This window comes from Eubalaena glacialis, chromosome 12 (genome assembly GCF_028564815.1).
Source record: "Eubalaena glacialis isolate mEubGla1 chromosome 12, mEubGla1.1.hap2.+ XY, whole genome shotgun sequence".
Taxonomy (NCBI): Eukaryota; Metazoa; Chordata; class Mammalia; order Artiodactyla; family Balaenidae; genus Eubalaena; species Eubalaena glacialis.
In genome coordinates this window covers 20,831,964-20,859,866 of record NC_083727.1, presented here as the reverse complement: position 1 = coordinate 20,859,866, position 27,903 = coordinate 20,831,964, and the positions used below count along the sequence as shown (strand labels likewise).

General features: G+C 35.5%; 1 protein-coding gene across 7 annotated transcripts in view; it reads left to right on the top strand.

The window, feature by feature from the left end:
• The window catches only part of UTRN (utrophin), a 519,047-nt gene that overhangs the window by 185,717 nt on the left and 305,427 nt on the right, over window positions 1-27,903 (top strand). For all 7 annotated transcript variants that reach the window (XM_061207128.1, XM_061207126.1, XM_061207127.1 and 4 more), the window contains 12 exons: window positions 664-798; window positions 2,726-2,875; window positions 4,015-4,176; window positions 4,628-4,756; window positions 5,424-5,597; window positions 7,305-7,460; window positions 12,129-12,299; window positions 16,884-17,063; window positions 19,264-19,392; window positions 21,590-21,760; window positions 24,083-24,244; window positions 24,682-24,819. In XM_061207128.1, coding sequence (XP_061063111.1) covers window positions 664-798; window positions 2,726-2,875; window positions 4,015-4,176; window positions 4,628-4,756; window positions 5,424-5,597; window positions 7,305-7,460; window positions 12,129-12,299; window positions 16,884-17,063; window positions 19,264-19,392; window positions 21,590-21,760; window positions 24,083-24,244; window positions 24,682-24,819 — 1,857 coding nt within the window. The remainder of the gene's footprint in view (window positions 1-663; window positions 799-2,725; window positions 2,876-4,014; window positions 4,177-4,627; window positions 4,757-5,423; window positions 5,598-7,304; window positions 7,461-12,128; window positions 12,300-16,883; window positions 17,064-19,263; window positions 19,393-21,589; window positions 21,761-24,082; window positions 24,245-24,681; window positions 24,820-27,903) is intronic.

The window sequence follows — 27,903 nt, the reverse complement described above, 5'->3', positions numbered from 1 at the left end:
AATTTATCCGTCAAATAGGCTCCTCCCAAGGGGTTTGTTTCTCCCATAATTTTGCTCCTAGGAATTGGAGGATGAATCGTACCCCAGCCCCCAATTCCCCACAGGAATGAGGAATAAGTGACTACAACTAATGCAACAATTATAGTAAAATTCCAATTTGGGTAAAAAGTCGCTCTGTTCATATGTAAACATGTTCATATGAATTTAGAAAAAAGTTGGAAAGAGTCTACATCAAATGGTTACACCCATTAGCTCTGAATTGGAATAGGGTGGACCCAGGGAACCAATTTCTTATATAGCTGTTAAAAAGTGTTGCAAGTCTGAGTATTTTTTTAACCTTTCTATTTAAAAACAAACTAATAATGTTTCCCTCCTGGTTTCTTCTACTAATTATATAGTTTTATTTTCAGCATTTAAACAGAGCCTTGGAATTTATCTTAGTGAAGCAGCCTCCTACCTCCCTCCAGTTGGTCTAATACAGTTAATCGAAGAATTCGATTTTATTTCACTTATTTGAAATACCAGCTTCATCAGTTTCTAAACGCCCATTTGTACTTGTATCTAAATGAAATTATTCCTGATTAGACAGAATGTGCAGCAGTAGAGATGCATTGTATCTCTAAATGGCTTCTTATCTTGTCTAACTTTTCCCTGCCTGTTTAGGAGGTATGGTCTTGTTGGATTGAACTGCTTCACTATTTGGATCTTGAGACCACCTGGCTCAGCACTTTGGAAGAACGGATGAAGAGCACAGAGGCCCTGCCTGAGAAGACAGACGCCGTCAGCGAAGCCCTGGAGGTGGGAGCCTGCGTTCTGGGTGGTTCTTTTTGTTGCAATGAGGCTGAATGAGTATTCAAACAAGGAACATAACGCTTTATGCCAGCAAATACTTTTGCTTCCTTGGTGGTTTTCAGCGTAACTTGTGTTTTCTTCCATTGCCTGAAGTATTTATAACATCATGTATATTTAGATTATTGGTGACCCACTAAACTCAGCCTTATGAGGTGGTTAGTTGTTTGCTAATTAGTACATTTTAGACTTCATAAAGCGCTCTAGTGATTTTCCAGATTGTTTTTACCAGTCCCTGGATAAAACTCTGCCTTATGTTATTAGGACAATGCTCTCTTGTTTCTTCATAAAGTTATTTTTGCTCATTAGACATGGCAAGGACTGTGTTTACAGTGGCTTCTACTCTGTTGTCTTCAGATGTGAAAATTGGAGGATAGGCTGGAGAAGGCAGTGTTGGAGGCCTGGGATCCTGTCCCCAAGCCTGAACTTGAGTTCCTTGAGGCCAAGAAATGTGCCTGAATTTTTTTGTTGTTCCCCAGTTAGTTCCCCAGCACAGCCTGTGGCACATGATAACTTAATAACTGTTTCTTAAGTGGATTAAAGTGTGAAAAGAATAGATTTTCTTAAAAAAAAAAAAAAAAAAAAGAAGAGGAAGATGGTAGCTGTGCTTTTAAAACTGTAAGAATAGGATGTAGTAATTCAGTAGGTGACTGGATTAAAGGCCAGAAATAAGTCAAATGTGGTACCTAAATTCCAGGAGCCAGATGCTCTTCTGGAGAAAAGATGTCATTTCTCAAATAAAATAGCAGAGTGAGAGATTCAGAGTATTAAAAAATGTTTTGAAAGATTATTTTAAAAACACATACTTTCCTAACATGAGAGTTAATACATGTGCATTCTAGAAATATGGAAAATGGAGAAAAGTATAAAGTAAAGTGTAAGATAACACTTTAAAACATTTTAGTGTACTTCTTCCGAATTATTATTTTTATGTATATATGCTGGGAGGTAGTACTTTATAGTAACTGGATCAAAGGCTTTGGAATCACCAAGTCTTTGGAGCCAAGTTAAAATCTTAGCTCTTCTTTTTACTGTGTGTGTGTTGGCAAATTACTTAATTTCTCTGAGCTTCAGTTTTCCTATCTGGAATATGGGAATAATGTGTAGCCATATGATTAAATTTATGTATATATAAAGTGTGTATATAAAACAGTGCCTTGAATTTTATATATGCTATAGGAACTTTTTAGTAATATAATCAATAACAGTTTGAAATTCTTTTATTTGTATAGTACTGTTTTTTGCTTTTAAACTTGGTATCATACCATGAACATTTTCCCATGTAATTAATAATCATTGAAATTATTTTTATGGAATTATCATATATCATCATTCATGCTGAGTTCTCAATTTTATGTGTTTATTAATACCATGAGGGGCATTTTTGTGAAATAATCTTTTTAAAAATAAATTTATTATATTTAATTAATTAATTTATTTATTTATTGGCTGCGTTGGGTCTTCGTTGCTGCGCGCAGGCTTTCTCTAGTTGGCGGCGAGTGGAGCTACTCTTCGTTGCAGTGCGTGGGCTTCTCATTGTGGTGGCTTCTCTTGTTGTGGAGCATGGGCTCTAGGCGCGCGGGCTTCAGTAGTTGTGGCACGAGGGCTCAGTAGTTGTGGCGCATGGGCTTAGTTGCTCTGCGGCATGTGGGATCTTCCTGGACCAGGGCGCGAACCCGTGTCCCCTGCGTTGGCAGGCGGATTCTTAACCACTGCACCACCAGGGAAGTCCCTGAATTAATCATTTTTGATCTTGTTCCTTAAGTAGATTTCTAGAAAATGGAATTACTGGTTTTAAATAAAGCGAACATTTTTAGAATCCTTGATTCACTTTGCCTTGGTAAATGCATTATTTTTTGCCCCTGTCCCTGTTCAGTCTCTAGAATCTGTTTTGCGACATCCAGCGGACAATCGCACCCAGATTCGGGAACTTGGCCAGACTCTGATCGATGGAGGGATCCTCGATGATATCATCAGTGAGAAACTGGAGGTGTTCAACAGTCGATATGAAGAGCTGAGTCACCTGGTAAGAACCGGGCCATGTGTGATTGTCGATTAGATGTTTATGATATGGAGCTGACCTCAGGAACTTATACCAAGGGGAAAAGTTGGTAACCAACGGGGGTGTTGAGGGCATTGAAGTACTAGGTGGGGAAGAGCAGACCTTACACTTATAATGCAGGCAGAACTCGATGATTTAAAAATTTATCTTTGAGATTGTTTCTACTTATGAACTATTTAATTTCCTTTAAGGAACATATTATAGGTGTATATAAGAATAATGACTCATATTATCCTAGTAAATATTAGAGCCATCAGAATTTGATATAAGCTGCTATTATAAAATGCCATAGTCTCTTAGATACATACTCAGAATGTATCACAACATGCATGTCCATATCAGTAAGTAGAGAAAGGAGATTGTTTTTATAGGAGAGTTGGGTGGATACTAGAAGCTTTCGAACACATCTTAAAAAATAACTATTGATGTTTAGATCATGAATAGCATCAAACTTAACCCAGAAGTTCAATAAATAGTGGCTCAACACTGTGCACATCTGTAGAACTTCTTTAAACTTTGCAAAAAGAGAGATTTCCATGTTCACTGTACTCATAGATGTTTCTGTTATATTTTATATTCTTGTTTATAGGTTTATTGCTGAGTCCTAAAAATACCCTAAATCTGTAATAAATGGCATATTTTTATTCTCCTTTATTTTAATATGGTATGTAGGAAATCTTTACATTTTTCCCTTTTTATTGAAGTATAATTGAAATATAACATTATATTATATGTTATATGTAACATAACATATTTTGTTTTTGTGATTTTTTTAGATTCCACATATAAGTGAGGTCATACAGCATTTGTCCTTCTCTCTTATTTCACTTAAAATAGTGCCCTTAAGGGCATTTTTGTATTTTGTCATTTTATATAGAAAGAAGTAAAAATTAGTAATTTCCTGCAAGATGCGTAAGATACTAGAAGGACCTTTTCACTGTTATCATTGCTAATTATTATTTATTTATAATGCAGGCCAGAGTCTTAAAGTAGTGCTTTTATAGTATGTTCCTTTTCTTGGTGGTTAGAACATAAGGGTTTTCTTATATTCAGCTGTTTATATTTGTGCTGAGCGACTAATGGGTAAATTTTTCCCCCTGTAGGCAGAGAGCAAGCAGATTTCTTTGGAAAAGCAACTCCAGGTCCTGCGTGAAACTGACCACATGCTTCAGGTCTTGCAGGAGAGCTTAGGGGAGTTAGACAAGCAGCTCACAACGTACTTGACCGACAGGATAGATGCCTTCCAAGTTCCTCAGGAAGCCCAGGTATTGCCATGGATGTCAGGGTGTTCTAGTCATAAAGAGAGCATGTGTAATCATCTCCTCACCTGCAAGGGCACCAGCCCCTCTTGCCATCCCAACCGAGAGTCAGTGAGAAAGGCCAGCCTTACTCACAGGCATGTGGGTTTGGGGGTTCTCAGGGTTTTTATGTGAGATAATGGCAAATGATCACCATTTAAAAATTATAATTTTCTTAACTATGAAACTGGGGAAATTCCCTCTTTATAAATAAGTGGCGAACATTTGAAGTGGCAAATACAAAGACCTTTGTGCACAGCACACAGCCGTCCTACGATACAGGTGGCCCATATTATTATTATACGCACACTTATTAAAACATGGATAGGGGTCAATATATTCTTATCTGTTGTATGACTCTATAAAACTCAAAAAAAAACAAACCAGACATTCTCTCCCTTTTCTAATCTCTTTGTAGAAAATCCAAGCGGAGATCTCAGCCCACGAGCTAACCCTAGAGGAGCTGAGAAGAAACACACGTTCTCAGCCTCCGACCTCCCCAGAAGGCCGGACTGCCAGAGGAGGAAGTCAGATGGATGTGCTGCAGGTGAAGGGGAAGGGCAGCTTCCTTTTACTTTTCAGCCTGTTGGGCATAAAAAGAAAATGAGAAAGAGCTGACGACTTGGATGCCTTTGGTCTTCTCTGTGATGTAAAGAGTTGGATGGGAGTGATGTATTGAAGGTGCACCGGAAACTATTGGATCTGTGTTTTCTAGTTGAGTTGAGAAGAGAGCAATCTAGATTTAGATGTTTGCTTTGTATAGGTTTTTCCCTTGACGCAGAGCCTCCATCTGTACTGGTATGGCTGGTACACTGGGCAGGCTGAGTGCATGGGATGCAGTACCACTTAGCCCCTCAATGGGGGATGCAGACTGACCTTCACCCTGACCTTGTGATGAAGGGCATTGTGAGTTCTAGGTTCTTGAATTGTGTTTTACAAACAGGTAAGAAAATTAATGCAGTTTTAATTCCAGCAAGACTAGCTTAGCCTTTCATTATACCTCAGACTGAGACACTGAGTGTCAAGTAATTCATGACACTGGGGTGTGCAGTCCCCCAAGGTGATCGGGCAACCTCACTAAGTTCCTTTAAAGAATGTTTTTATTGCTGCTTTATTTTACAGCCTTCTAGCAGTATGTGTTATGCTAATATTGTCTGCTGAGAAAGATTATCATTCTGATGTGAATTGCTTATTATTTTCATTTCTGCAAACAGAGGAAACTTCGAGAGGTGTCCACAAAGTTCCAGCTTTTCCAGAAGCCTGCTAACTTTGAACAGCGCATGCTTGACTGCAAGCGTGTGTTGGATGGTGTGAAAGCAGAACTTCATGTTCTGGATGTGAACGATGTGGACCCTGATGTCATACAGACCCACCTGGACAAGTGTATGGTGAGGCCATTGGGTGGTTAATGTGTCCAGTGTGTTTTCCCGTCGGTGATATGGCTTCATCCAGCGCTTATGTACATGGTTTGTTCAATAATTGTCAGTCTAAAGTGTGCTAAGAATAGGAATAAATGATGAAAAACAGGTTAAAAAATTAGAAGTGTGGTCCTTTCCTCCCAGGAATTTAGAAGAGATAGGAGAGAGATAGCCTGCAGAGAGTAAAATCAATTAGTACAGTGTAATGAGATAAGGAAACTAGAATAAACATGTATATAACATGATTACAAAAAAAAGAAGAAAATACATCTTAATCACAGGATGAAGTTAGGGAGGGCTTTGGCAGAATGTGACTAATAAGCTAAATTTTAAAGGATAGGTTTGAGTTAGCTAGAAGAACCATACTTAGAATGAATGTCAGGAATATTGCAATGTACGACAAATGTGTTCGCAAGGAAAGTAAAATTTTAAATTTTAATTTATAAAGTTTAAACCTAAAGTGTGAAAGAAGAAATTATACTTAGAATGGATGTCAGGAATATTATAGCATAAAAAATCATTCTCTAGGAAAATAAAATTTTAAATCAAAGTTTAAACCTAAGATGTAAAAGAAGAAATTATTTAAAAGGCCTTATTACTGTTTTAGTCTTGAACTTTAAAATTCAATTGCATAGAAATTTAAAAATAATGTGGCCAAGCATGCACAATCGTAGAACTAGTGTTCTGCTTGGGAAGAATCATGAAAAAACTGAAGATGACACAAGTTAAGCTAAGAAAAGTCTGGGAAGAGTTCTTTGTGCTTTTCAAAATTGCAGTCTCCACATGTCTGTTGCATACTGAAGGTTGTTTGATTACTTGAAAGCTTGAATGGGTGGAAGAATGAAAAAATAGGATGAATTTTTATATATAATATGTGCGCACGTGCACGTATGAATGTAAATATTTATTTACTGAGATATAGAGATCAACAGAGCAAGCACTGTCCTTGACTTCGTGTAACTTAGTCCGGTGGTCTGTTATTATGTGACAGTGCCACATGAGGTGTTTCAGGTCAAGATTATGATGCATGGAGATAAGAGAACCTGCCCAGAATACAGCTTTTTAGTTTTAAAGTAACAAGGATGAGGGCAGCTCTGAATTTGACCTACGTAACTTCGACTTCCTATGGTCATATACATCTTGATATATTTAGTTTTTATATGTCTTTTCATTGTATAATTAATATGCACTCATTGTGGTAGACTTGGTACTTCAGAGAATTGTAAGAAAAAAATGAATCTTAATACTTCCAAATTCCAACAGCCAGAAATAGCCAGTGTTGGCTTTTTTCTTGTAATAGCATTTAGGATTTTAAAAAATGTAATTTAAAAAATGTTAGACATTCAGTTTTTAGTCCTAATATTTTCCCATTTTATGTAGGAAATATGTTCATATTATCAAGTACTTTCATAAACCTTTAAGATAACATGTTTGAGTTTTTTTCTTTTTTAATAAAACAAGTATAACCTCTATGAGTGTGTTTTCTTATCTGATTTAAAAGAGTCATTACAGCCTTGATTTCATTTTACTCATCCTTTGAACCAGATCTGGGAAAGATAAAGCCCTTTGATCTCCATAGTTAGTTCTTAGCTGTCAATCTTTGTAAGCCATGTTCTGAAATGGTTCCAGCAGGCATGTTATCACTAATAGGTAAAATTTGTCATCTTTATTTTTAAGAAACTCTATAAAATTTTGAGTGAAGTCAAGCTTGAAGTGGAGACTGTAATCAAAACAGGAAGGCACATTGTCCAGAAGCAGCAAACTGACAACCCCAAGGGGATGGATGAGCAGCTGACTTCTCTGAAGGTTCTCTACAATGACCTGGGTGCCCAGGTGAGCAGAGCAAGTGCACTGCCCGCCTCTGTCTCTCTCATTTATGTACTTTAACATTTCACTTCTGGGAGAAAGCATATTTGAATTTTATGGCATTAATTATATATGTTTTCATTTATGCCAATAATTTTTATTAAATTTCTTTAAATGTATGTGTTACTATTACAATGATGAATAGTTACACAGAAATGTATTTTTAATATTTAATCCAGGTTAATTTCTGTATTTTCAATGGCTACTGACTTTTCATAAGTTATTCTAAGGAAACTCTACAAATAATAGTCTCTGTATAAACTCAAGTTATTGGTCCTTGGATTTCTAGATTGCATAATCTACTGAGAAATGTTAAAAACGTTAGGACTCTAATAAATAGTGACAGGAAGTTCACATTAATCTGTCAGGATTTAAAATCCTTTCAAGAAACATCTGTAATTCGGGCATTTTAGTGAATTCATGGGGAAGGTGTTAGGCCCTTTACTGTGAGTGACCAACTGGATCCAATAGGCTTAATGTCTTCTCTTATTGAGACTCTCTGCCCTGAAACCAGAGAAGCAAAAACACAATAAAACAAAAGAAGAAACAAATAAAAAATGTGTGGAAGTGAAACCTTCTCATCAATATTGAAAAGCTGTGTTAGGTAAAACATTAGACCCTTCTTTGGTTATTAAATATTAACGAAGTTTCTACACAAGCCCAGCAAATACTAGCTGAAATTTTGTGATCACTTTCAGATTAGTAAGAAAGAACAGTCCTACATTTCCTGGGCAATTTGGACCGCACTTCTGCAAGATTAGATTACTGGTGTGATACATTGTGTATCATTTTGATACACTGCACATCTGGAACACATATGTTAGAACTTATTTGTATATTATACAACTGAAGTTATTTGTGAAATATTATTGTATTTATTGGGCATTTTATAAATGGGAATGGTGTGGTTGGTTTTTACAACAGATCTCTAACTGTAATTATGGTTTTGGAGTTAAGTCATTTTCTCATTCAACACAATTGAGACTTCACTGTGTGTGAGGAGTTATACAGGCAGTTAGAGATACAGTGGTAAGCAAAAACATAAATTATCTCTCTGCCTAATGGAACTGAGAGAAATAAAAGAAGAAAACATTAATCAAGTAGCCATGCAAAGTAATGTCAGATTATCAGCCCGAAGTGTAATAAGGGAATGTTATGTAGTGCTTTAGGAGTATATGTAAAGGGGGATTTGGTCCAGTCTGGGTTAGAGGAAGTGGTGCGTAAGCTGAGATCTGAAGGATGAATAGGAGTAGCCTGGGTGAAACCAGTGGAGGAGCTTCCGAGGCTGATGGAACAGCATGTGTAAAGGCCCTGTGGCAGGAGGCAGCATGGTACATTTGTGTGGTTAAAACAGAGACAGCAAGTGTGGGAACATGGTGTTGGAGAGATGGGATGAGACCAGATCCGACCAGTGTCTTAGAATTTGTGGTAAAGGTTTTAATCTGTGTTAAGAGCAATGAGCCATTATGGCAGGGTTTTAACAGGGAGATAACATGCTCAGATATATGTTTTTTAAAAGATCACCCACTGCAGTTTGGAGGGTGGATTGCAGAGAGGCAAGAATGGATGTGAGAAGACCAGTTAGGAAGTCATTGATACGCTCTTTGTGAGAGATGATGGTGTTTGAACTAGTTTGGAGCAGTGGAGATGGTATGAGCCGATTTTTTAAAGACATATTTAAGAAGTGAAATGAGCGGGGCTTGGTAAAGGATTTGATGTGGGGATGCAGGAGCGAGAGATGAAGGATGACTCCTGGGTTTCTGGCTTGATTATGTGGAAAATCATGGTGGCATCACTGGGACAGGGCACTGGAAGGAAGGGCAGAAGCGTGGAGAAATCATAAGCAAGTATTGGACATGTTGACATTTTAAGTGCCTTTGAGAGAGTTAATTGCATATGTCAGATATTCACAAAGTTATTCAAGTCTGGAGAATATATCTGGGCTGAAGATATAAATTTTATGAGTCATCTGCATAGAGCTGGTTAAGTTTTCAGTGATGATGAAATTGTTTAGGGAGAGGATATAGTGAAAAAAGAAAAGGGCCTGAATTCAGTCTTGAGGGATTACCTCATTTAGGAGGGAATTTGAGGAAGATGAGCTTGTAAAAGAAACTAAAGTATATATGTATGTGTGTGTATATATATGTGTGTGTGTGTGTGTGTATACACACACATATATATTTATATACATATGTATATCACATTTTCTTTATCCATTCATTTATCAATGGCTATTGTGAATAATGCTGCAATGAATATGGGAGTGCAGATATCTCTTTAAAATAATGATTTCATTTCCTTTGTTTGCATACCCAGAAGTAGAATTGCTGGATCATATGGTAGTTCTTTTTTAAATTTTTTGAGGGACTGCCATGCTGTTTTCCGTAATTGTAAACTTGACATCTGCTAAGAAAGTAGATCTTAAGTGTTCTCACCACAAAAAAAAAAGATAACTCTGTGAGATGCTGGATGTGTTAATTAACTTGACTGTGGTGCTCATTTCACAATGTATGTGTATCAAATTATCATATTATGCACCTTAAAAATTCACATTGTGCAACCATATATTATATATATATATATATACAGAACCACAGTAAGTAGCAAGAAGTGGTAGCACACCAGGAAAGTGCTAGGTCTGGGAAGCCAAAGGAAGGAGGGCATTATGAGAATGAGTGTAGGCTCCTGTTCTAAATATTATTGAAAGTTAAATATGACATCCACTTAAAAATGTCCATTAGATCTGTTGCCATTGGGGTCATTATTGAACTTAGGAAAGACAATTTCTGTGGAGTGATGGGGATAGAAGCCAGAATGTCATGGCTTGAAGTACGTATGGGAGGTGAGAGATGGTTTTGAGAATTTGTATGGGGAAGGTAGGAGAGAGGGAAGTCGTTAGGGGAGGTGGGACCAAAGTAGGAAATGTGTGTGTGTGTGTGTGTGTGTGAGAGGGAGAGAGAGAGAGAGAGAGAGAGAGAGAGAGAACGGAGAGACAGGCATTTGAGTATGTTTCATACCTGGTGGGAATGAGCCTATTGAGAGGGAATGGTTGCATATCCAAGAGGGAGAAGGGATAAATGGTTAGGTAGAAGATTTACAACTTGAGGGGCTTCCATGGTGGTCCAGAGGTTAAGACTCTGCACTTCCACTGCAGGGGCCGTGGGTTTGATCCCTGATTCCTGGTCAGGGAGCTAGGATCCCACATGCCCCTTGGCCAGAAAAAAAAAAAAAAGATTTACAACTTGATATGGCCTAATTCAATATGCAGTACATCTTAAAATGTATTGATTAGGCTGAGAAGAGTGTAAATTGTTATAAGTTGAAACTTAAATTATCTTCTTCCTGGTTTACAGAAATCTTTGGTAGCATTAAGTTTTATGATAATTGTGTAGCTGCCTTGGCATGTCAAAATCAGATAAGTATCATAATATCTTTTAAAAGAATTCAAATATTTGTCTCCTAAAGTCTGCATTGAAGTACTATTAATTTAGAGTCAGGAATTTTAATTAAACTCCATAGAAAAAATTTTCACTTTTAAGAAGGAATTTAATAGTAATCAATCCTTGAGACATGAAAGAGTAAAACTGAACCTATGGGACCAGTAAAAAAGAAATGTAATCCCATTTTACTTATTAAGAAAATTTGGTTTTTATATCTAAGAAATTTTGTATCATCTAAAGAAATTTCTTCCCATACATGACTTATCACTGTACTACTTAGGTAATGTTATCATCTATACATCTGTGCACATGAAAGGAAGAACATGTTTTTGTATATGTATTGTGTTGTGACATCCTTTAAAGTGTCAACTCAGTGTTAGGTTGTGAATGACTTTAGTTTGAGAGTACCATCGTGTAATGCAAAGGGTCAGACCAGCCTCAGTCTGATGGTCATGCCGCCCTGGTTATGGCCTTAACCTTTTTAAGCTTCACTGCCCTGTTCTGTTAAATGGAAAACATAGTGCCTTTCACAGGGTTTTATTGTATAACATGTGTAGATTTGTTAGCACAATACGAGAGCTGTATCAAGAGCCTGGTAAATGTCAGTTCAGTTCATTTTGCTTTCCGTCAACAGCAGTAAGAGCAAAATAATAATAAAAGTTTATGTTGCATAGCCATTTCCTGTATTTTACGTTAAGTGGTTAATTGTAAAACATATGATTGTAAAAAATCTTGCTATTTCCCCCTGACATTGCTAGAATATCTGTGTGTTTTTAAGTGTGTTTTTTAAACAGAATCCCTCATTGAGAGGATTTTAAGGCATCTTCTGTTCAAAATAATAAAAGGAACTATTCATTGATTTCTTAACTTCGCTGCAGGGACTGGGTCAAGCCCTTCGTGTATGTATTTTTTTTTCACTGGAAACTCATAGCAACCTTTTGAGGGCTGAACCTCCACCAAGGTCTCTTAGGAAGTAAGTGGAGAGCTAAGGTGAAAACTCAGGGTTGCCTGACATGTAACTACTACAGTATATTGTCCCCCTGCAGAAAAGTAAGAATGGTATGATTCTAGGTGCCAGAGATGAAGGTTAGGTCTGTCTTGGGGGTTAAATATGAATCTGTTTGGGTCTTTAGTTAATGCTCTGATTCATTCCCACTATGTTGATCTCTCTTGTGCTCTCTTTTTTTTTTCTAAGGTGACAGAGGGAAAACAGGATCTAGAAAGAGCATCACAGTTGGCTCGGAAAATGAAGAAAGAGGCTGCTTCTCTCTCTGAATGGCTTTCTGTTACTGAAACTGAATTGGTACAGAAATCCACTTCAGAAAGTTTGCTTGGTGACTTGGATACAGAAATTTCCTGGGCTAAAGTAAGTTGTAGTTCAGGTGAACCACCAATATTATGCCAATGTAATTTGTGGCATTTTGATCAGGGAAATCTGGGTAGATGTCATTTCTCTCCATTTCATATAAAATATAGTCTTATCTTTTTTCCATGTCTCTGTCTTAAGAATGAATAAGAATATTTTAAAAACAACTATCTTCAGAAGATATTTTTATCTTGATTCTGAAAGAGTTAAACTCACATGGCTTATCAACGAGGGCTTTGTAGTCATTATGCTTAGGTGGTACTTGAAAATATTATAATTATCACCTTCAAAAGCAGTGACATTTTTTGAGTATTCATTCTTCACAAAGTATTGTGAATTTATTTATTAATTCTTCTATAGTAACTTTTGTACCAGTAACTAATCTTTCTATTGCAAACTAACCGGTGTCAAGAGCATAGGAACAGAATTTTCAAAAAAATCAATGAAAGATCCAAGAGTTTTCTCTAGCCCTATAGTTGCTTAGAAATCACAGAGATCAGAGAGTTGATTTGCTAGTTCTGTCTTTTGACGTGGAAAAAGACTTGAATGAAACACAAAGTATTGATAGTTTTTCTTTTTCTTTTTTTTTTTACTGAAGCATTCTTTTCCTGAATTTATTTTCTAAGAAAGAAGCACGTATACTAGAGATAAGTGCTGAAAATAAATGATTAATCCTGTGACAGAACTTTATATAAAGCTGCAGGTATCAGTTTTAACATTCTCTACAGGTGTCAATTGATGGGGAGTGAAGAGGAGGTGCTATGAGGTCGTGGGATAATACAGCTCCTTAATTTGAATGCTTCTTTGGAGATAATTGTTGTAAGAAAGTCAAGATATTAATCACTAGGAAGAATGTTCTCAGTTTAGAAAATAGCTCATGAAAAGTGTAATTGCCATGGGCTGTGTGAAGTGAAAAGAAATGTATAAAGGAAGTGAAAAACACTGGAATTCATGAGTTATGGTGGATGAATGCCAACCAAAGGCACCATACTTTATTTTTGTTAAATTTAAGTTTTTCAAGGAAATATTATCTTCTTTCTACAGTACACTTTGAAAGCCATTATTTTCTTATAGCACCATAAGTCACATAAGCAAATTGAATAACATTTGCGTAGTGTAGTACAAAAAAAAAGACAGGAGCAAAAATCATCTCTAATCAAAGAATACCCTGTTATCATTTCAGTTTTTTATAGACACATATAGACATGCAGGCACAAGCATATATTTAAAACAGAATTGTATTGTATCTAGTGTTTCATGACCTTCTTGAAAAGCCTTATATCTTTAACATTTTCCTTTACCTACAAGTGTTTTTGTGTCACACATTGGAGATAGGAATAGTATTTCATTGTATACTTTATTTTTTATTATCCCATTCCTCTATTCATGTCCATTTAAATTATTACCAATTTTCACTATTGTAAGAAGTGGTGTGATGAATAAAAATACTTGTGGCTGAATCATAGCATACATTCGTAATTATTTCCTGAGGATAAATTCTTAGCTCTAAAAATGTTGGGTCAAGGGATATATCCATTTTAACATCTTATACCTGTTATGAAATTGTTCTTCAGAAATGTTCCCAGCAGCTATGAGTGAGAATTCCTACTTGCTTGTTTTAACTACACTTTTGACAACAGTAGGCAAATAACATGTTTTGGTTATTTAATTAGAACATTTTCCATTAGTTTATAGGCCATTTGTAGCTTCTATCACAGCTTGGTCTTTTAATTTAGAGCTCTTTACCTGTTACAATTCTTAATGCTTAGTGTGTTGTGTATTGGTGCAAGGTTTTTTTTTTTATAACTTCTATCACAGTTTGGTCTTTTAATTTAGAGCTCTTTACCTGTTACAATTTTTAATGCTTAGGGTGTTGTGTATTGGTACAAAATTATTTTGTTTTGTTTTTTGCCACTGTAGTTTCCTTTCTGTTTTGTATGTTTTTTAAAAACTTATTATATATTTTTTAAAGAATAAAATGCTTTTTTTCTTAACTATTACTGCCCTTAGTGCTTAGAAAGGCCAACTCTACTTGAAAGTTATGTAATTATTTACTTATATTTTCTTCTAGCTCTTTTATAGTTTCATCTTTTTACCTTTAATGCTTTAATCCTTCTGGAATTTAGTTTGGTGTATATAATGAGGTAAGGCTCTAACCTTTTATTCCAAATAGTTTACCAGTTATCTCAGCACTATTTATTGTGTGATTATCCTTTCCCCACTGATGTGACATGCTCAATTCATATATTCTTTTTACCTGTTACTTTGCTTTGTTTTCTGCTTCACTGATCTGACCCTCTGAAATGTTCTTCAACTGTTTAACTATGTGGCTTTATAATATATTTTAACATGTAGTTAAAGACAGGATTTCCTGACTTTATGCTTCTTCTTTTGTATATACTCATATGAATTTTAGAATTATCACTCTCAAATTCTTAGAAAAATTGTTAGAAATTTCAATTTGAATTGCCTTGAATTTATAAATTTGTTTTGAGGGGAATTGACATCTTTGTTATATTTGTCTTTTTAGTAACATGGAATGTCTCATTTCCCCCCCAAATTCCCTTACATCCCTACATAATGCCTTGGTTTTTTTCTTTGTAAACTTTATCATGTATGCAAAAAAGTTTATACCTACATATTTATTTTATTTTATTGGTATGTATGAAGTATGCTTTTCTTTTTTTTTTCTTTTTGTTTTTACTAATTTCTTATGGCTGGTACATAAGTGATACCAAGTTTTGCATATTTAATTTTTAATCATCGATCTTTGTGCACTCACATAAATTCAATTAGTTTTTCAGTTGATTCTCGTCATTTTTAAGGTAAAGACAGTAAATATGATAAGTTTGTTTCTTCTGGAACTATTCACTCTTAAATTCCCATTTAATCTTATTTGAGATTTGAAATAATGAAGATGGTATATACAAATCATGAATTCATAGCACATTCTCTTCACTAGAGTAAACCAAATGAAACATCAGTATGTAACATAATCACCCATTTTTTCAATGTTGTGTTGTCAGATTTAAGAAACATGCATATTTCAAAACATTTTAATGTATTTCCACTATAATATTATATAAAATTATTTTCAATGAAAAATTTAAATAGCATCTGCGTTCTGGAACTTAGTGTTTTTAATTCCATAGCTTAAAAATCATTATTTTCAACGTAGCCATTTTCTTTACAATAAAATCTATTAACATAGTATGTGTACTGTTTACATTTAATTGCTTGTAGTTAATTATTTCTTATAGTTTTAAAAGACTACTGTAGTCAATCAGTCCGTAGCCACTGAAGGAATGCAGAAAGTTATTAACTGCAGAGGGCATGGCTGTGGGTATTCTGTTTTGTTTTTGTTTTTTCCCCTCCCTGCTGGAGAACACTTGAGAGAAATATTTCAGTGTCTTTATAAAAATACTAGTAATTGATGTGGCCAAATGAGTCCTTATACCTTGACTCACTTGTGAATTTGTAGTTTTTATGCCTTTCAAAATGTGATTTAATGATGTGAGATTAAATGTAGATTTGAGCTTCTTGAAATTATTTGTTTAAATATTTTTCTAAAAAGGTACAACAGCAGTAGGGTAGATATATGCATGTTACTTTTTTTTTTTTTTTTTACAGATTATTATTATTTTTTTTTAATTAATTAATTTATTTATTTTTGGCTGTGTTGGGTCTTCGTTTCTGTGCGAGGGCTTTCTCTAGTTGTGGCAAGCGGGGGCCACTCTTCATCGCGGTGCGCAGGCTTCTCACTATCGCGGCCTCTCTTGTTGCGGAGCACAGGCTCCAGACGCGCAGGCTCAGTAATTGTGACTCATGGGCCCAGTTGCTCCGCGGCATGTGGGATCTTCCCAAACCAGGGCTTGAACCCGTGTCCCCTGCACTGGCAGGCAGATTCTCAACCACTGCGCCACCAGGGAAGCCCACATGTTACTTTTTGATTGAAAGAATTTTGTAGTTTTAATTTTGGAACCCGACATTCTCTTTATAATTCTCTGCACACCTTGCCTGGTCAAACTTATGAATGTGAAAATCAAGTAATCATAATACCATCTAGAGTATTAGCTTTACATGTTAAGACAAGTGTAAAACCAAAGCTTAGACGTGCTAGTTCTCCTATGATGTATAGTACAAGATGAAATGTTTTTTGTAATGCTTATAAACAGACAATATGTTAAGTCATCTTAGAATTTTGAGTTCTGGGATAGTCCTGCTTTGCCCACTTGTAGTTACTGAAAATGGAACTGATTCATTATTTCTAGAGTTTTGATGAAGATAATTGGTGTTGGTGTGTAATGAATGGAATTTATACTTAAAATAAATGAAATAATTACCTTTCCACATCTAAATTTGTTACGTTCTTTGGTGTTTGCATAATTAAATATTTAATTTTTATTTGAAACTTAAAAACTCTTATCACGTTAGTAAGTTGTGGAATCTTGTGAACCTTTGACATGTGTAAGTTATCTAGGGAGTCATGTATACGTGGAAGAAAAGTTTTTTAAAAATGAAGGTTGTATAAACTTTTATAATGTTTTGAAAGATCAAGTAGGTCTGGGAACTTTTATTTTCTAGAATATTCTGAAAGATCTGGAAAAGAGAAAAGCTGATTTAAATACCATCACAGAGAGTAGTGCTGCCCTGCAGAACTTGATCGAGGGCAGTGAGCCTGTTTTAGAAGAGAAGCTCTGTGTCCTTAATGCCGGGTGGAGCCGGGTTCGCACCTGGACCGAGGATTGGTGCAACACCTTGATGGTATGTTTCAGGAAGAATTTCATGGTGAAATCTTCTCTCCTTTAATTATGTATAAACGAATACTGTATTGATTAGGATTCCAAATCCTATTTTCTGTTTGTCACAATAATGTTTTGCTTGTGAATTAATTTCATTAGACCACATTTTATCTTTTCCTTTGAAAAGGTAACTAGAAAGAGTTCAAATGTCTCTATTAAGTAATAAACCATTTGTGATATACATAGAAATGTGTACTTTAATATCTTAGTAAATACACCTTATTTGCTACATTTTAATGACTTAATGTTGTATTTAATTTTCATACTATTATAAACTATATATATAATATTTGTAATGTTCTAATATTGGTGTACTAGTTAAGGGCACCAGTTCTAGCATCTGATGGCCTAAGTTAAAGTTTTGACTACAAACTGATTGACATTGGTCAAGTTATGGGTTGGCCAAAAAGTTAGTTTGGGTTTTTCCGTAACATCTTACGGAAAAACCCAAACAACCTTTTTTGGCCAACCCAATACTTAAATGCTCTCTAAGTCTCAGTTTTCTCATTTGTAAAATGGACATTATTACAATTTCTACCTCATACAGTTTTTGTGATTATGATGTAAAACATGTAGGGATCTTATAAAACTATATTTAAAGTAACCAATTTTAGATATTGTTATGATGATTATGGTAATTGTTAAATGCTATATGTTTTTAGTCTTTGGTTATAACAATACTACTACGCTGTAAACCAGTATTTCATGGAAATAGTGACCATTTAATTTCATAGTGTTTTTCTGTCCCTCTTACAATAACAATGAATATATGGCAACTGTACCTTCTCTTCCCTTAAAAAAAGTTCTCATCTATAAATTATTATTTGTTCTGGTATATCTGAGATAGGACTTTTTCCAAATTCATAGAATTACTGGGTAATGAATATAAACAGAGAAAAATAAATTATTGTGGGTTTGGATATTTATTGAAATCAACCAGAATGTGTAGGGCATTGAAGTTGGTGGGTTTACGTCTTGATCTGTCAGATTCATATCCAGAGTTCATCCGCGACTTACTATCTTCATAACCTTGGGTAAATTACTTAATGTCACTAAGCTTTAATTTCCCTATATATAAAATGGGATTAAAAGAACATATCTAACAGAGTTGTTAAATGTTGAATAACAAATGTGAAATTCTTGGCTCATAAAATATGTTCATTAAATATTTTATATATTCATTTTTATTGTAACTAGTTTTATTCCACATGCTCATGGCCCTTACTTCTGTCTTCTGCAGTCTGTACCTTCTAATTTCTCCTTTCAAATAATATCTTTCTACTCCTATTAGAACATTTGATTTATCTGCTTTATCAAGGTAAATAAGTCTGATGTTTATAAATTCTTCTTACTTAGAATCCAGACCACTGTCAAAACTTTGCTCATATGATTTATTGGTTCTCATTTTATTTTTTCAATGATTTTTCCATATTACAGATTAATAATTTGTTTCCTTGTTTTTAAACACTTTTCTTCGAAGTTTCTTCTAGTTTCCTTCATCCTATAAAATATAGTTGCTAAAAGTTTTTGGTTTCATCATAAGGCTCCCCCACTCTTTTTCATCAAGTTCTAAATTCTTGCCTTAGCCTCAGCAGTTTTGCGTAGTTTTAACGGACTTAAACCGTTTTCAGATGTATTCTCTCAATCACATGTTATACCTTGCTTCAGGAAGTTTCACTGAGATCTGTTCCAGGTGTAATGTTAAGTGCTGTCGGTACTGAGGTGAAACGACAGGGGCCCTGCCTCTAAGTACTTACAGTCCATTGAGCAAGGAAAATTTGAATCATTTTTTAATATTATTACTTCCTTAAATGAGTTTTTTAACAAATATGATCAAGGAGGAGCCAATGAGATTATTTGTAATATAAGAATGAGGGATAGGGATTAAATCAAAATGAAATTAAAAAAGAAACTTTCACCTTTTATTCTTCTTCGACTTTTCATTGTATTGAGATCTAAATTAAAATTAAAAAGTCCTCAGTCACAGTGTGCATTTTTAGGAATGAGATTTATCCATTGGGGAAGAGCTTTGTAGGAAGGTGGAAATTCTTCTTGAAATTCAGCATACAGTTAGCACTTTGAAGGTCTTTTAAATGTCTTTTAAGATTATTGTCTTAAATATTTCATATGATTGTATCAGCATTTTATTAATTCCTTTCTAGAACCACCAAAACCAGTTGGAAATATTTGATGGAAATGTTGCTCACATAAGCACCTGGCTTTATCAAGCTGAAGCGCTATTGGATGAGATAGAAAAAAAGCCAGCAAGTAAACGGGAAGAAATTGTGAAGGTAGCAAATGTAGAGGATCAGTAACACTTCTGGGAATGGAAGGTTTTGCTGTTCTCTTTCTCTCGAGGAGTACTCCAAGTTACTTGTGCACACATGCTTCCCATGCAGTAGATTCATTAGCTTTTATGTTGGTGGGATAAACTGAGTCTTTTTTTGTTTGTTCTTTGTATTTTGTCTTAGCTTATTTTTTGTTCCGTTCCTTTCTTGTAAGAATTACCATCTAAAAATACCACATTATGTGATTGTTAATAAAATTTTTCCATTGTAATTTAATAAGCTATAAAAAAACTTCTCCATTTTGTCATACAAGGTAGTTGAATGCTGGGTCATTAGTTCACAGCAAAAGGTCATTCTTAGTTATTTTTTTAATGACTTGCAAAATTTGGTGGCAGTATAGAAAGTCAAAGCAAAACTGACTTCACAAGGAGTATTTGGCTTTCATTTCTTGCTGCATATTGCCCCCTGACCCAGCTTTGCAGAGGAATCAGCTGTATGAAAAAGATAGTATACTTTTTCAGAAGCACAAAGTCTGGCAGACTTCTCTCTACACTTTGCTCAGCCTTTTGATACCCTTACTCAGTAGTGTTAAGCAAAGAAGAAATTGTTGTCTCGGGGGCTCCAGAGTCTCAGAAAAGTGCCCAGAGTACCCCTTATTCATTCCTGTGTTTCTACATTTAGTTTTAAAGTTGAAGGTCAAACGCAGCTTTTAAGAATTCCTCTTTGGGAATCTTTTCTTTTTACCACTCAGGCCCCACCAGTCCTTCCTTTGAACCCTTTGTCATGTCAGGCATGGATGAACAATTGAATTCTAGGTTACAAATGTACTTTCTCAACATTTTGCAGACATCCTTGAATGAATCTTTTTTTCCCTTTAAGTTATTTATTGATGACAGAAGCAGTGCATAATTAAAGATTTGATGAGGAACCTGCAAACAATAAAGCATGTGTCTGTTGCCAGCAAAATACAATTATTCCAGGTCCTTTAGATGTTACAAATAGAGTTCTTTCACAGCAGATGGTTCATTCATAACAAAGCCATTTTAGAGTGTTTCATTGTGCTTCTATAAAACCTTCGAAGAATGAGGTAGTTTCCTTTACTCACCACATTTTCCACATTTCCACGATTACACTTCTAGTGAACTTATTAAATCCTTTTAACATAACCTTTAAACAATTTTTCATGAAAGCCAAGCCTTATTTACAAAGTGTTTATTTCTTTCCACTTGATTTTTCTTAAAGAGAATTTCAAGAATCACTATACAACTAGCAAAATTTGAGACAAGCAACGGCTGTTTTTTTTTTTTTTATTACAATCAGATTTAGATGTGAGAGAACACGTTCTAAAAATTCCATAGTTAAGCTGATGTTCTCCTGTTTCTATCTATATACACTGATTTAAAAACAGTTCCTCAAACTACTTATTTTCTCTCAGCCACCGTAACAAGTAAGCACAAATTCTTCAGAACAGTGGGTTAAGCTCCATGTATTAGCTGATTGGGTGCATTGCTGGATCATTCATTCTTGTAAATCACCAGGAAAACATCTGCAGAATTTATAGATGCATACAGATTAGCTAGCTTATTTTTAAGACTTCATTCAACATCTACTTACAGCCATACTCTTGAGAGAATTCCAACACTCTTCAAAAACTTACCAATGAAGTAGAAATTGAGGCAGGTTCCTTTCTTAGCCCTGAGATTGAATTTAATGACAATTGTGAAATTAGCTTGAGGAAACTGCATAATGTTGTTGCATATTTTAGTTAAAAACTAAATGATAATATTCAACTAATTTCCAAATCAGTTCACCTTCACCAAGGGAAGGGGGATGGTGGTAAATAGTATTTCTAGGGGGAAAAGAAGTCACAGTCTACTCCTTGCCACTTATTCCTTTATTCAGCCTCAAGAAGCTTTGCAACTCTTAGAATAAAACGGTTGAAGAAATGACACAATAAATCTTATAGACTATTCAATCATAAAATAAAGTTTTATCCAATCTGGTAGTGATCGAAAATGCTTCCCATGTAACATGAATGAGTCGTAATGTATGAACAGCTCTTATTCAAATTGATGGTGCTGAAATCTCTAACTAGGAATCTCAGACATTTATTTAAACTACCTTTACATCCAAGTTAGCATTACACCCATGTTTGGTTTTGATTTTTCCCATGTGATAATTTTGTTTTACTTACAATTAGCGTTTACTCTCTGAGCTGGATGATGCTAATCTCCAAGTAGAAAATGTCCGTGATCAAGCTGTTGTTTTGATGAATGCACGTGGAGGCTCAAGCAAGGAGCTTGTAGAACCAAAATTAGCTGAGTTGAATAGAAACTTTGAAAAGGTTTCTCAACACATCAAAAGTGCCAAAGTAAGCAATTATGTTTTTATATAAAACTATTTTTCTTATAGATATGTAGCTACGTGATAGATAATTATATGGTATATATATCAAGAATTTTTAAATTAAAATGATTTTATCACTTTGGAGCATTTGTTCTTATTTGTTTTGATTATGCATATGAAGGAGAGAATATAAGAAATTAGTATTAAAGAAAATAACCCATTAGAGAAAAGGTTTCAAAGTATTGAAATTATGAGAGGAAGGACCATCTTTTTTGCAGGAAGTAAATATTTTCTAACTTTGCTTTGTTTTGAAGTACTTGATATAATAGGCCAAACAATCTTTCATAGCCTGTGAATATACTTAGATTATTTGCAACTTAAAGAAAACAACAGAAATCTTGCTTTAACTTTTGTCTTCCTTAGCCTTGACCCTACTTCCTTACCTTCTGACCTAAGCTCACTTATTCTTTTCAATAGATCTATGGGAGATTTTTCCTACATATGTAAAAGAGTAATGCAGGAGACATAGGAGATGGAGTGAGAGAAAGTACAAAGAAAATTATTGTTGTCCCCATAAATAATTTCTGTTAACGTTTTGGCATACATATCCACTCTTACTCATGTGTATGTGATATTAAAATATCAAAAATTTTATATTGTTTTATATATTCTCCTCTGACAAGGTTTTTAACAGCTATTCAATTAAATGATCTGTTATAATATTCTAAGTCAATTTTCCACTTTTATAAATATTGTATTGTTAAAATTCTTTTATGCATGTCTTTTTGTTCATTTCTTAGTATGCCCTTAGGATCACTTCTTAGAATTCCTTGATATTGTTGTGAAAGTTGTACCTATAAATGCTGTTAAATAGATTTTTCCAAAGATTCCTACAGTAAGTTTGTGCCAATTTATACGTTCATAACCAGAGTGTGAGATTGCTAGCTTCCCCACGCTCAGCCAACACTGCATGTTATTTTCCTGCATTTAGTTTTATTAAATTTGTTACATTGATTTTAGGCACATAAATATTGATGTAAAGGCTTTCTATATAGATACTGTCTGAAAATACTGCATTGAGAAACGTACTTTTTCGAAGTTTCGGTATCAAAATCCAAGGGGCGTTGTACTGGGGAAAGTTAACTGGGAGGCATTCTTTGGGATGTCCCTCTACTAGGTAGTGGCCTTTCTTCTTCTCTGTGGCCATGGCAGGGATAGCTTCTGGATCATGGCACTGTTTCCTGCTGTGCTCGCCTGTGGTCCCAGAACCCTCCTCCCACTCCAGGCAGCCACAGTCACTTGCACACCAGTTCACATCCCTGGCTGGAGTTCGGAGAACATGGGTAATCAGAGAAGCCCAAGTTGGTAAAATTATTGCTGTGGGAATGAATGAAATTAAAGTCAATTCAAATAAATGCGAGTTCTTTCTTGACACTGATTAAATGGCGAAAGGTCAAGTTAAGAATATCTTTTCTTTTTTTTTAACATCTTTATTGGAGTATCATTGCTTTACAATGGTGTGTTAGTTGCTGCTGTTAGTTGTAACAAAGTGAATCAGCTGTACATATACATACATCCCCATGTCACCTCCCTCTTGCACCTCCCTCCCACCCTCCCTATCCCACCCTCCCTATCCCACCCCTTAGGTGGTCACAAAGCACCGAGCTGATCTCCCTGTGCTATGTGGCTGCTTCCCACTAGCTATGTATTTTACATTTGGTAGTGTATATATAAGTCCATGCCACTTTCTCACTTCGTCCCAGCTTCCCCTTCCCCTTCCCCGTGTCCTCAAGTCCATTGTCTACATCTGCGTCTTTATTCCTGTCCTGCCCCTAGGTTCTTCAGAACCATTTTTTTTGTTTTTGGATTCCATATATATGTGTTAGCATACGGTATTTGTTTTTCTCTTTCTGACTTACTTCACTCTGTATGACAGACTCTAGGTCCATCCACCTCAATACAAATAACTCAATTTCGTTTCTTTTTATGGCTGAGTAATATTCCATTGTATATATGTGCCACATCTTCTTTATCCATTCATCTGTCGATGGACACTTAGGTTGCTTCCGTGTCCTGGCTATTGTAAATAGTGCTGCAATGAACATTGTGGTACATGACTCGTCTTGAATTATGGTTTTCTACAGGTATATGCCCAGTAGTGGGATTGCTGGGTCATATGGTAGTTCTATTTTTAGTTTTTTAAGGAACCTCCATACTGTTCATCATAGTGGCTGTATCAATTTACATTCCCACCAACAGTGCAAGAGGGTTCCCTTTTCTCCACACCCTCTCCAGCAAAAATCTACAAACAAGAATATCTTTTCAAAGAACATTTTTCCTTCTACAGTTGCTGATTGGCCAGGAACCATTATCATACCAATATCTGGTCACCACTGAAGCATTTGAAGCTGGTGTGCCTTTCTCTGACTTGGAAAAATTAGAAAATGATATAGAAAATATGTTACAAGTTACAGAAAAGCGCTTGGAATCCAGTGATGAAGATGAAAAGGTTGGCTCAAGCAGATTTTCAAAACCGTGGTGTTCTCACTTTTCTTCTCTGTTAATTATATTTTTACATTAATGATGTTTACCCAAATATCTGCCAAACATGATAGAACAGATTTAAATGTGACTTTCTGGTGAGTGTCAATGTAAGGTTTGTCACGTGATTTACATAATGCTTAAAAAATAGACATACTTTCTGACTATAAAGGTAGTGTTATCTTAGTGCTATTTAACTTCTGCTAAACTAGCATTCTTTATGAGTTATTTTAACTTCATATATGAAATATTTTAAGAAAAACATAAATTTTTGTTGTATATCATTCAGATAAACATATGTTGACTTATACTATACTTTGTAGGTTAGTTCTCCTGCTTGGGAACTGATAGTAAGTGACCCTGTGCATTTTTCTTTTGAGTAATTTTTATCTTTTAAACATTCAGATGGATGAGGAGAGAGCCCAGATTGAGGAAGTTCTACAAAGAGGAGAACAAATGTTACATCAACCTATGGAGGATAATAAGAAAGAAAAGATCCGTTTGCAGTTACTACTTTTGCACACAAGATACAACAAAACTAAGGTATTGTCATGGGAGAGTCTCTGTTCCACTTAAATAACTTTTTCAGCTCTTGCCATTGAGAAGTGTGATGTTGCATTCAATGACATCTCAAAACAAACCAGTTGGAATGGTATCTCCTTCTCCTTTCTCGTGTGTATTGCTAGATATGTTCATATTTTTGGATGAGGCGAGACTCACAGAAAATAGAAACATAAAACCTTATTATTGGACATCTCTTTTGGATTTCTGATAATGTTTTAAACCTTTGAGGAGTGACTTTCTCCTTCAGTTCTGTATTTTATGTGTGGAGGTCTTGACCACATTAAAAAAAATTTCTAGTTTACAAATAACTAAATTTGTGAAATTGATAAAATATGATTTATATTCTAGGAAAAGATTCACCACCAGCTCCCTTTTCAATAGCCATCTTTGCAGCTGCATTGTAAATGTGCTGGTGTTCCCCAGAGGTCTGTACTTAGGTAATCCTTCTAGAACCAGTTTTAGTTGATGATGTTGGAATCTACTAGAAGATTCAGGTTTCTCGGCTTGGTGCCTGTTGGCTCTCTCTGTCTGTTTGTACTGCAGCCTTGTAACAGGTCCCAAGCTGAACTAGCCCTCTCTCCTCTCCTCCAACCTGTTTCCTGCTTTATTCCCTATCTTAGTTATTACTTATAAAAACTACCCAGTTCTCAAGGTAAAAACTTCACAATCTTATCAGTCATTTCCTGTTCCTCACACCACATTGAGGAAGGATTAGAACCATTAGGTCCGAATGAAGTAGGTACAGGTCTGAACCTGAAGTTAGATACGGCTCTACCAGTTACTTGTATATGACCCTGGGAGAGTAACTTAACTTCCTCAGTCTACTAACCTTTCCATAAATCAGACTCTTATGATTTTCACCCATTAGATATTCCCCAAGTTGGTTTTTAAGTCCAGTTTTTCTTAACTCCGGCCCATCTTCTGTGTTTTTCTCAGCATTATTCCCCCCAAAGTCATGGCTGATCATATGATTCCTTTCCCTAAGAACCTGTTCAGGAAAAGATTGAAAAATGCAGAAAAAGCTTTAAGTGCAAGGTTTGTCACAATAATGGTATATAGAGGCTTCGCTTTGACCTCTGGCTACCTCTTTGATTCACTGTCATTCACCATGCAGTATAGCTATACTGGTTTTCTCTACCTTATGCCAACATACTGGTGCCTTAGCACCTCTGGAATCTTGCTAATTTCATTGTTATTCCCTGGTGTGGGTTTTATCTTCTTATTTTACCTGAAAAATGTGTTGTCTTTTAAGACTCGGTTCCATTTTTATTTCTAACATTTTTCAGATTATATTATAGTTCTTTGTTTAATTGTTACTTTTAAAAGTATCTTTCTTCTCTGGAACTTGGGTCCCAAATCAGAAATCATTAATGGTCCACAATAGAAATAATTTTTAGACTTTTAATACATAAATAAATTTGTTTTTCAAAAGTACTAACATATACTATTATAGACTTGTTTCATTTGGGTTTCACTAGCATTAGTTATTGTAATTAAAATTATTTTAAAACATTAAAAATTTTTTTGTCCTTATTTCGTTAACACATATACTTCTTCAAATCTGTAGTTTTTAAAACTGTTTTTTAACTGTGAACATTAGAATCCCTTGAAGAGCTTAAAAAGAAATCGAGCCTCAAACCAGTTATATCAAAATCTCTCAGGTTGTGCCTAGGTGTGGGCCCTTGAAAAAAAATACTCTGTAGAAGATTCTAATGTGCAGTCAGCATTGAGGACCACCAGTTTACAGAACTCTTTCCCTCTCCTCCCCCCCACCCCCCTCCCCTCCCCTCCCCTCCCCTCCCTTCCTTTTCCTTTCCTTTCTTTTCTTTTCTTCTCTTTTAGGTGGGCAATGAGCTACTGCATGCTATGAGCAATATTTTATCCCTGTTGAATGATTTGAGAAAATTTATATGGACGGGAGGAGATGGGGAAGGGCATAGGAAGGATTGGGTGGTGTGTGCACTGACAAAAAGCATGAGAAGGTTTTTAGCTGAAAAAATTCTTTCACAGGCCCCTCAGTTAGTTTTCATTTGGATTAACCTCCTTATGAATTCAGGTTGGAAATGAGAAAAGGAGTGAGAGAGGAGAAATGGTGGAGATTGGTGAAGAGAGAGAAAATGGAAGGTGGTGACAGGCAGTGGGTAACCAAAGACTATTGAGAAGGGACATGAAATATCTTGTTTGTTTTTGTTTTTGTTCTTTAAAAACAGACTTTATTTTTTAGAGCAGCTTTAGGTTCACAGCAAAGAGTTCCCACATACCCCTTGTCCTCTCACCCCCAATACACACATAGCCTCCTCCATGATATCAATGTCCTGCGCCAGAGAGATATATTTGTTACAACTGATGAGCCTACGTTGACACATCATAATCAAAGTCCCTAGTTTATGTTAGGGCAGGGACATTAAATTTGTTTCAGTCAAAATCACATCCGTCCTCAGTGCCTCCTTCTCTTCAGTCCCATATTTATCATGTAAATCAGGGGTCCCCAACCTCCAGGCTGCAGACCTGTAGTGGTCCTTGGCCTGTTAGGAACCGGGCCGCACGGCAGGAGGTGAGCGGCGGGTGAGTGAGTGAAGCTTCATCTGCCGCCCCCCATCGCTCCCCATCGCTCGCATTACCCCCTGAACCATCCCCGCCCCACACCCGATTCCGTGGAAAAATTGTCTTCCATGAAACTGGTCCCTGGTGCCAAAAAGGTTGTGGACCGCTGATGTAAATAGTTCCTCAGGTCAAGTACCTCCAGAGCCTCCCTTGAGGGTACAGAAGGGCTCATGCATATCATTTTCCTTTTCATTGACTGCCTTTCACATGGTTTCTGCTACAAAGTGATAGAGGTGGCTTCTTAAGAATTATGAATTTATTTCAACTAAAAAAAGGACTCATTTTCTTATTTGAAATATATATTGAATGACCCTTTCTCATTTGTTTACTAGGGTATTACTATTTTAAAATATGCACAAGCTCTTCATAAATAAAGATATTAACCTCTTGTCATATTTGCTATAAAAAGTATCACCTTATTGATTTTTATCTTCTAATTATTTTACCTTTAATATACAA